Genomic DNA, 11,050 nt, shown 5'->3' with positions numbered 1-11,050 from the left:
ATAAGAGACAGTATATATAGTGTGTGTGTGTGTGTGTGTGCTCATATGATCATATTAGACAAAGTTGATTTACAGTGCTAATCAACTTAGTATATACCCATTGAAAAGAGTGCTACAATTATGGACACTTCTTCAACAAATCGGTCAATACTAATAAATGCATATGAACAGTTATTGTCATGAAAAGCAATTCACCCCCGAATATTTGTAATGAAAGAAGGGAGGGAGAGAGGGAGGAAGTGAGGGTGAAAGGAAGGAGTGAAGGAGAGGGAAGGGACAGAAGGGGAGACCAGAATGCCCCCATTCAGTGACCTCAAGATGCACAAGTCCCTTTAAAGTTGTACCATTCACTTTATCCAAATGTCTCCCCACTGCCCCCAGGACAGCTCAAGTCTGGCCACCAGAGTGTCACCTACCACAGTGGCGATGTAGATGATCCGCTGCACTGTCTCTGCTTTGTCGATGCAGTGCCGCAGCAAGCACTGGGCATCCAGGCGGGCCTGGGAATAGGCGTCGCTGAATCGGGACAGGAGAGCAGCTTTGCGTGCCACACTGGACATTTTGGAACCACCATTTGGGGACGTGCTTCTGATCTTGGCGATTTTGTTGTTGGGGCTGTTGGACCTGCTCCGGCTGGGGCTGTGGCTGGGGCTGTGGTTGAGGCTGTGGCTGCGGCTGTGACTCTGGCTGCGGCTGTGGCTGCGGCTGTGGCTGTGGCTGCGGCTGTGGCTGCCGCTGCGGCTGCCGCTGCGTGGGCCAGGGCTAGGAGACCGGCTCCTGGGTGCCCTGTGGAGGAGGAGGAATCAGGCTGGGACACGCTGAGTCCCTGGCCTCTGCTTGTTCCTGGTTCTTCTCCCCACATCAACTACAAATGACACACCCAACCCTCCAAGGGAGGTCAAGTGGCTTTCTGGAATGACCTTCCCCCCAGTCTCAAAGGCCACCCCAAGTAAGAAATTACTGGAAGAAATATTCCATATCTGCCTAGAGAGTTGGGATTTATAAAGCACTCCCCTTAGTGTGGCACGTCTATCCTTGAAACAACCCCGAGAGGCCAGCTCTGCTTCTTGGCCATTTTACACATAAGGAACTTGAAGCTTTAAAAAATTAAAGGACCATCCTCAAGGAACACAGCTAGCAAGAGCCAGAGTTCAACAGGAGAAGTCAAAGGTTGGTGTTTCTGACTCTGACCCTGGAATGCTAACACACCACAGGAGCACATCGCTCAAGCCTTGTGGGACAATCTGGATTGCTACCCAATAGGAAGTGAAGTTATCAACCAACTAATCCAGAGGACATGGCTCCAGAAAAGGGACGTTTTACATGAGAAACTGTACAATGCTGTCAGTGCTGACTGGCAGGCTATCGGAAGGGGTGGAGAAGGCCTTATGTTTGCTAATTTCCAGGGTGAAGATGCCCCTACCATGGCAGAAAGGAACAGGTTCCAGGGAGCAAGTACACATCAGCACCAGGACAGCACAGAGGGAGTCCCAAAAATGACTCAGGTGTCATTTAGGGAAATGGGTACAGGCAAGGATGATGTTTCAATAGCCTGAATTAGAGCATGCTGGGAGCCTGGAGCAGAGGGGGTAGAAAAAATAAAAGTGAGAGGAGACTCCCAAAATCAACATGCTTCTGTGTCTTCATCTCACACTGTCTTAATGACCCACCTCAACACACCTGCCCTTCAGTGGAAAAGGATTTCATAATACTTAACCTATACACACCACCCATCATGTGACATAGGAAAAAAAATACCATGCCCTTCAACAGATGGATAAAGAAAATATTGTTGCAGTTTTGGTTTACAGGGTCATTGTAGTCCCCAACTCCATCAACTTCAGACTTTTACTACTAGCTCAGAGAAAAAAAAAAAAGCCAAATGAAAAGATCAATGAGAATTTGTCAGACCTTCCTTGAAGACCAGCTTTTTCAGCAGACAAGACAGCAATCTCATCCTTCAGGTTTCGGAGCTGTTTCTCATAGTCAGAGATCACCTCTGCGTTCCGCTGCTCTGCGCACCGCTGCTCCAAGTTCCGCTGCTGCTCTAAGCTCCGCAGTTCTGCGCACCGCTGCTCTAAGGTCCGTGGCTCCGAGTTCCTCTGATCAGAGCGTGGCTCCGAGTTCCTCTGATCAGAGCTCCTTCTCTCTGAGCCCCTCTTGAAGGAACTGCGGTGCTCAGGTCTGATCTGGTCTCTGCTCTGTTCTCTGCTCTGGTCTGTACGCCTAGGTTCTGAGTTCCTGTGGCGAGCATCCTCCTGGGCTTGAAGAGATTTAAGCCTGAAGAGCAGAGAGAACAGGGTGGGGAGGGAAGGGAAAAGATTAAACAGAGGAAAGGAAGGAAAGGGAAAAGGAAATGAAGAGAAAGAAGGGAGAGAGAGAGAGAGAGGGAGGGAGGGCAATAAGCAACAACTGGTATACCTAACATCAGCCTGCCATTTTGCATTGGAAAGGTGAGATGGAAATACACATGAACAAACACATATGAGCAAAGAGCAGAATTGCCAGTATCTGGGGGTTAGTCCCCATCTGCAGCTTGCATGGGAAAAGGTCCCTAAAGAAAGAATGCTCATGCAGGGCCTCTAAGAGAAGTAGAGTGGACCTATACTCATGCTGTTCCACACTGGTCTCCATTCTGTGAAATTCTGGAAACACCTGACCTTCAAATCCTAGGTCCAGGGCTGAAGGTGTTGCTCAGTGGTAGAGCACTTGCCTAGCAAACATGAAGCTCTGGGTTCACTCCCCAGTACCTCAAAAAAAAAAAAAAAAAAAGAGTTGGAGGGGTGGACTTCAATGGAAATTGAATGGTTTTCAAAAGACTATCTAGAAGTACAAAACTATGAAAATAATGGAGTACAGAAACAAACCAACAAAAAATCTTTAGAAATAAAACTGGCACCCTCCTGAAGATCCAAAGAGATGTGGCTTCCACAAAACAGAAGCAAAAGCCATAGAAGAACATGCTGTGATGATCATGACAATAGTGCAAGATGAGAAGGTGAGAATTAAGATTCAGAAGTATGAAGAGAAGTGAAAAAAGGTAATAGAGTTAAAAGCTACACCAGAAACAGCAGACAACAGATTCAGAACTATGGAGACCAATGAGCAATATGATCAATGAACTTGCGAACGTGTACCAAATAGGAAATAAGAGTTTAAAATGATGATGAGGGAGAAGCTAGAAGTGGAAAACAGAACAGCTTCTAAGCTAAGAGGTATGTGTGTTCCTGAAGAAAGGAGAACAACTAGAATGTGAAAACCATCAGAAAGTGTGAGTTTGAGTATGTGTCTGTGAGTATAAGTGAGTAAAATACATTTCCCACTTGGAAATCAAAACTAACACCAAGAAACATATAACCTTAAAGGATCCACATGTTGATTTGTTCCCTTCTAGAAATTGATCTTTAGGTAATAATATGAAATTTAAGCTCAGATTTTCCACAAAATTATCCCAGTGTTGTTTTCCAATGTTGAAAATCCACATCTAAGTTAATATTCAACATGAAGGAAATATCCAAATGATGGAAATGATGAACGTATTTGAAACTAAGTTCTGCAATTATTTTTTCATGGTGATAGAGGAAAACAATGGAATCAAAAATATATACTTATATACTTTATTCTGTATTCTGCACTGTTAATCAGAAGGAACATCAAATGGACAGTTACTGGCACTAGGATTATGAGAGGGTTTTTAGATGTCTTCATATTATGTTGTACTTCAGAGACTTTAGTCTATATCACGTAAGTAATATTTTTGTTTTCTTTTTGTGGTATTGGGATTGAACCCAGGACCACAAGCATCCTAAGTGAGCACTCTACCACTGAGCTACATATCCCAAGCCTTAGGTAACATTTTTGTAATAAGAAAAATATATCAAACATTACTAAAAATGTTGCTGCCTTTTCTCTCTAATTATGAATAATATTTTTTTCATACTGTAACAGAGCATCAAAAAAAAAACTTGAGGAAGGAAGATGGCGGCGAGGGGAGTGCATTGCCCCCGTGTGCTGCTTCACTGTGTGGGAGTATGACAAGTCAGGACGGCTAAAGGATATCTTGTTAGGAATTTCCAGCAATAGTGGGGTGCTCCGGAACCTGGAGGAAGGATTTCCATCGCACGAGGATCGGCTACGGGGACTCAAACGCGAGAGGTTTGTCGCACGGAGGGTAACACTGCTTATTCAGCAAATCGCCCCACTGCTAGAGTCGGCAGCATGCGCTGGGATAGAGACGCAGGGTTACAGCGCTGCAGTTTCTGCCAGCCGCGCAAGCACCGTACTCAGGGCTGAATTCTGGGTTCGAGACGGGGGAAGGAAGCGGTCCATCTCGGTTCTCCACACTGGTCAGACCACAGAGGAGGCCAGCAGCCACCATGTTGGTAAACTGACGTCACCTTCCCTGTTTTCGACTGACCGCAGCTCATTCAGCCATAGATCAGGTAATTTCAGGCTGCAATTTGCCTGCGGCTTGCAGACAGATTGCTAGGGTTCAGCGCCTGGGTGCTTCTTAGAACCTGATCTTATCGGAGCGAACACCGAGCGCGGGGCGGCCGAGTTCCGGCTCCCGGAACCGTCCCGCGGAGCCTGCGGAGGCTGCTTCTTGGACCCTGCTCCTATCAGAGCATACAACAAGCACTAAGCAGCCGAATTCCGGCTCCCGGAACTGAGCCCGCGGGGACTGCTTCTTGGAGCTTACACTTATAGGAGCTTACACCGAGCACGGAGCGGCCGAGTTCCGGCTCCCGGAACTTCCCTGGACCGGGGCTAGGAGCCCGCGGAAACTGCTTCTCGGTCCGGGTCCTGCTGAGGGCCGGTCAGGACTCACCCGTTGCTTTGGTTGCCCGGCAAGGGGAACGAAATGCTGCCATTCGCATAGGATACCAACATGGCAGAGATCTGATGTCAGCAGAAAGCGGCGGAGGAGAGAACTTCATCAATACCAGCGGTGACATAAGCAGTTGGTCTCCTGGTAGGGGGGGTGAGGCACAGTCACCCGAGTCTCCTCAATTTGTCGTTGAGCCAGAGGGGAGAAGCCGGGCCGCCGCCAGCGCCCGGAGCAGGCCCAGCGGCTCGCCAGCGTGGTGACCGCGTGACCCCAATTGGAGAGGGGGCGGAGCGGAGCCGCCACCCGCACCCGCAAGGTGGGCAGACCCGCGACCCAGTGGTACATGGGCGTGGTAGGAGGGGCAGGGCAGAGCCGCCGTTCGCGCTTGCAAGGTAAACAGACCTGTGACAGCCTGGCGGGTCAGGCCCAGTGGCCTGCCAGTGTGGTACACATGTCACCCCAACTGGAGTAGGGGCAGAGCAGATCCTTCTCCCACGCCCGGATCAGGCCCTGCCGGTGTGGTGGTCACGTGACCCCAATTGGAGTGGGGGCGGAGCGGAACCGCCACCCGTGCCCGCAGGGTGAGCAGACCAGTGATCAAACTGCAGATCAGACCCAGGGGTCCGCAGGCGTGGTAGGAGGGGCAGGGCAGATCCGCCGCCCGCGCCTCCAAGGTAGGCAGACCTACAACAGACCGGCGGATCAGGCCCAGGAGCCTGCCGGCGTGGTACAAACACCACCCTAATTGGAGTAGTGGCAGAGCAGAGTCGCCGCCCGTGCCAGGAACAGGCCCAGCGTCCTGCAGGCGGGGTAGTCACGACACCCCATTTGGAGTAGGGGCAGAGTAGAACCGCCGCCCGCGTCTGCAGGGTAGGCAAACCTGCAACCGACTGGCGGATCAGGCCCGGTGGCCTGCCGGCGTGGTACACTCGTCACCCCAATTGGAGTAGGGGCAGAACAGAGCCGCCGCCAGCTCCCAGAACAGGCACAGTGACCTGCCGGCGTGGTAGCCACGACACCCCAATTGGAATAAGGAGAGAGCAGAGCCGCCGCCCGCACCTGCAGGAAAGATACGCAAGCAGTATGAAAAGACAAGGAAAGAAAGGACCACAAGCAATGCAGGTCAACGCAACTTTAGAAGAGGTAACAGCTGCAGCAGATGGAATGTCAGATAAAGAATTCAGGATATACATGCTTCAGATGATCTGGAGTATCAAGGAAGACATTAAACAGCAAAATCAGACAATGAAAGATCACTTCGACAACGAATTACGCAAACAAATCCAGGAAGCAAAGGATCAACTATACAGGGAGATAGAGGTTATAAAAAACAAACAATCAGAAATCCTAGAAATGCAGGAAGCAATAAACCAACTTAAAAACTCAATGGAGAATACTACCAGCAGAGTAGAACACTTAGAAGATAGAACATCAGACAATGAAGACAAAGTATTTCAACTGGAAAAGAACATAGACAGCTCAGCAAGACTGTTAAGAAACCATGAGCAGAACATCCAAGAAATATGGGATAACATTAAGAGACCAAACTTAAGAGTCATTGGGATACAGGAAGGTACAGAGCTCCAAACCAAAGGAATGAGCAGTCTATTCAATGAAATAATACGAGAAAACTTCCCAGACTTGAAGAATGAGACAGAATCCCAAATCCTAGAAGCCTACAGGACGCCGAATGTGCAAAATCATAAGAGATCCACACCTAGACACATTATAATGAAGATGCCCAACATACAGAATAAGGAGAGAATTTTAAAAGCTACAAGAGAAAGGAAGCAGATTACATTTAGGGGTAAGCCAATCAGGATAACAGCTGATCTTTCAACACAGACTCTGAAAGCTAGAAGATCCTGGAATAACATATTTCAAACACTGAAAGAAAATGGGTTCCAACCAAGAATTGTGTATCCAGCGAAATTAAGCTTCAGGATGGAAGATGAAATTAAAACCTTCCACGATAAACAAAAGTTTAAAGAATTCGCAGCTAGAAAACCATCTCTTCAAAACATCCTCGCCAAAGCATTACAGGAAGAGGAAATGGAAAATAACAATGAAAACCAACAGTGGGAGGTAGGACAGTAAAGGGGGGGGAAATAATCAAAGAGGAAAACAAACCATGTTTAGTAACAGAAATAAACAAATATGGCTGGAAGAACAACCCATATCTCAATAATAACCCTAAATGTTAATGGCTTAAACTCACCAATTAAGAGACACAGGCTAGTAGAATGGATCACAAAACAAGACCCAACAATATGCTGCCTACAGGAGACGCATTTGATAGGAAAAGACATACATAGGCTGAAGGTGAAAGGTTGGGAAAAATCATATCACTCATATGGACTTCGGAAACAAGCAGGAGTGTCCATACTCATATCAAATAAAATAGATTTCAAGCCAAAGTTAATCAAAAGGGATAAAGAGGGACACTACATACTGCTTAAGGGAACCATACACCAACAAGACATAACAATCATAAATATTTATGCCCCAAACAATGGTGCAGCTATGTTCGTCAAACAAACTCTTCTCAAGTTCAAGAGTCTAATAGACCACCATACCATAATCATGGGAGACTTCAACACACCTCTCTCGCCACTGGACAGATCTTCCAAACAAAAGTTGAATAAGGAAACTATAGAACTCAATAACACTATTAATAACCTAGACCTAATTGACATATATAGAGTATACCACCCAACATCAAGCAGTTACACTTTTTTCTCAGCAGCACATGGATCCTTCTCAAAAATAGATCATATATTATGTCACAGGGCAACTCTTAGACAATATAAAGGAGTAGAGATAATACCATGCATCTTATCTGATCATAATGGAATGAAACTGAAAATCAACGATAAAAGAAGGAAGGAAAAAGCATACATCACTTGGAGAATGAACAATAGGTTACTGAATGATCAATGGGTTATAGAAGACATCAAGGAGGAAATTAAAAAATTCTTAGAGATAAATGAAAACACAGACACAACATATCGGAATCTATGGGACACATTGAAAGCAGTTCTAAGAGGAAAATTCATTGCTTGGAGTTCATTCCTTAAAAAAAGAAAAAACCAACAAATAAATGATCTCATACTTCATCTCAAAATCCTTGAAAAAGAAGAGCAAAACAACAGCAAAAGAAGTAGAAGGCAAGAAATAATTAAAATCAGAGCTGAAATTAATGAAATCGAAACAAAAGAAACAATTGAAAAAATTGACAAAACTAAAAGTTGGTTCTTTGAAAAAATAAACAAAATCGACAGACCCTTAGCGATGCTAGCGAAGAGAAGAAGAGAGAGAACTCAAATTACTAGCATACGGGATGAAAAAGGCAATATCACAACAGACACTTCAGAAATACAGAAGATAATCAAAAACTATTTTGAATCCTTATACTCCAATAAATTAGAAGATAGTGAAGGCATAGATAAATTTCTTAAGTCATATGATCTGCCCAGATTGAGTCAGGAGGATATAGACAACCTAAACAGACCAATATCAATTGAGGAAATAGAAGAAACCATCAAAAGACTACCAACTAAGAAAAGCCCAGGACCGGATGGGTATACAGCAGAGTTTTACAAAACCTTTAAAGAGGAACTAATACCAATACTTTTCAAGCTACTTCAGGAAATAGAAAAAGAGGGAGAACTTCCAAATTCATTCTACGAGGCCAACATCACCCTGATACCTAAACCAGACAAAGACACTTCAAAGAAAGAAAACTACAGACCAATATCTCTAATGAACCTAGATGCAAAAATCCTCAATAAAATTCTGGCGAATCGGATACAAAAACATATCAAAAAAATTGTACACCATGATCAAGTAGGATTCATCCCTGGGATGCAAGGCTGGTTCAATATACGGAAATCAATAAATGTTATTCACCACATCAATAGACTTAAAAATAAGAACCATATGATCATCTCGATAGATGCGGAAAAAGCATTCGACAAAGTACAGCATCCCTTTATGTTCAAAACTCTAGAAAAACTAGGGATAACAGGAACATACCTCAATATTGTAAAAGCAATCTATGCTAAGCCTCAGGCTAGCATCATTCTGAATGGAGAAAAACTGAAGGCATTCCCTCTAAAATCTGGAACAAGACAGGGATGCCCTCTCTCTCCACTTCTGTTCAACATAGTTCTCGAAACACTGGCCAGAGCAATTAGACAGACGAAAGAAATTAAAGGCATCAAAATAGGAAAAGAAGAACTTAAATTATCACTATTTGCAGATGATATGATTCTATACCTAGCAGACCCAAAAGGCTCTACAAAGAAACTATTAGAGCTAATAAATGAATTCAGCAAAGTGGCAGGATATAAAATCAACACGCATAAATCAAAGGCATTCCTGTATATCAGCGACAAATCCTCTGAAATGGAAATGAGGACAACCACTCCATTCACAATATCTTCAAAAAAAATAAAATACTTGGGAATCAACCTAACAAAAGAGGTGAAAGACTTATACAATGAAAACTACAGAACCCTAAAGAGAGAAATAGAAGAAGATCTTAGAAGATGGAAAAATATACCCTGTTCATGGATAGGCAGAACTAACATCATCAAAATGGCGATATTACCAAAAGTTCTCTATAGGTTTAATGCAATGCCAATCAAAATCCCAACGGCATTTCTTGTAGAAATAGAGAAAGCAATCATGAAATTCATATGGAAAAATAAAAGACCCAGAATAGCAAAAACAATGCTAAGCAGGAAGTGTGAATCAGGCGGTATAGCGATACCAGACTTCAAACTATACTACAGAGCAATAGTAACAAAAACAGCATGGTACTGGTACCAAAACAGGCGGGTGGACCAATGGTACAGAATAGAGGACACAGAAACCAATCCACAAAACTACAACTATCTTATATTTGATAAAGGGGCTAAAAGCATGCAATGGAGGAAGGATAGCATCTTCAACAAATGGTGCTGGGAAAACTGGAAATCCATATGCAACAAAATGAAACTGAATCCCTTTCTCTCGCCATGCACAAAAGTTAATTCAAAATGGATCAAGGAGCTTGATATCAAATCAGAGACACGCCGTCTGATAGAAGAAAAAGTTGGCTACGATCTACATACTGTGGGGTCGGGCTCCAAATTCCTCAATAGGACACCCATAGCACAAAAGTTAATAACTAGAATCAACAAATGGGACTTACTCAAACTAAAAAGTTTTTTCTCAGCAAAAGAAACAATAAGAGAGGTAAATAGGGAGCCTACACCCTGGGAACAAATCTTTACTCCTCACACTTCAGATAGAGCCCTAATATCCAGAGTATACAAAGAACTCAAAAAATTAGACAATAAGAGAACAAACAACCCAATCAACAAATGGGCCAAGGACCTGAACAGACACTTCTCAGAGGAGGACATACAGTCAATCAACAAGTACATGAAAAAATGCTCACCATCTCTAGCTGTCAGAGAAATGCAAATCAAAACCACCCTAAGATACCATCTCACTCCAGTAAGATTGGCAGCCATTATGAAGTCAAACAACAACAAGTGCTGGCGAGGATGTGGGGAAAAGGGTACACTTGTACATTGCTGGTGGGACTGCAAATTGGTGCAGCCAATTTGGAAAGCAGTATGGAGATTTCTTGGAAAGCTGGGAATGGAGCCACCATTTGACCCAGCTATTCCCCTTCTTGGTCTATTCCCTAAAGACCTAAAAAGAGCATGCTACAGGGACACTGCTACATCGATGTTCATAGCAGCACAATTCACAATAGCAAGACTGTGGAACCAACCTAGATGCCCTTCAATAGACGAATGGATAAAAAAAATGTGGCATTTATACACAATGGAGTATTACTCTGCATTAAAAAATGACAAAATCATAGAATTTACAGGGAAATGGATGGCATTAGAGCAGATTATGCTAAGTGAAGCTAGCCAATCCCTAAAAAACAAATGCCAAATGTCTTCTTTGATATAAGGAGAGTAACTAAGAACAGAGTAGGGACGAAGAGCAGGAGAAGAAGATTAACATTTAACAGGGATGAGAGGTGGGAGGGAAAGGGAGAGAGAAGGGAAATTGCATGGTAATGGAAGGAGACCCTCAGGGTTATACAGTGGAGGGGGTAGAGAGAGAGGAGGGGAGGGGAGGGGAGAGGTGGGGAGGGGGGAGGGTGGAGGATGGGAAAGGCAGCGGAGCACAACAGACACTAGGATGGCAATTGTA

At 44.4% G+C, this 11,050-nt stretch overlaps 1 protein-coding gene across 3 annotated transcripts in view; it reads right to left on the bottom strand.

Annotated features, from left to right (window-relative positions):
• Spata18 (spermatogenesis associated 18) overlaps positions 1–11,050 on the bottom strand; it is a 48,734-nt gene that overhangs the window by 17,889 nt on the left and 19,795 nt on the right. For 2 of the 3 annotated variants that reach the window (XM_048784461.1, XM_048784463.1), the window contains 2 exons: positions 1,912–2,280; positions 417–786 (listed from right to left, as the gene is read on the bottom strand). In XM_048784461.1, the coding sequence (XP_048640418.1) occupies positions 417–786; positions 1,912–2,280 (739 nt within the window). The remainder of the gene's footprint in view (positions 1–416; positions 787–1,911; positions 2,281–11,050) is intronic. The other variant, XM_048784462.1, reaches the window with a different exon arrangement.

This window comes from Marmota marmota, unplaced genomic scaffold, assembly GCF_001458135.2.
Source record: "Marmota marmota marmota unplaced genomic scaffold, marMar, whole genome shotgun sequence".
Taxonomy (NCBI): domain Eukaryota; kingdom Metazoa; phylum Chordata; class Mammalia; order Rodentia; family Sciuridae; genus Marmota; species Marmota marmota.
The sequence above is the reverse complement of the archived record's forward strand: the minus strand, read 5'-3'. Positions and strand labels throughout refer to the sequence as shown.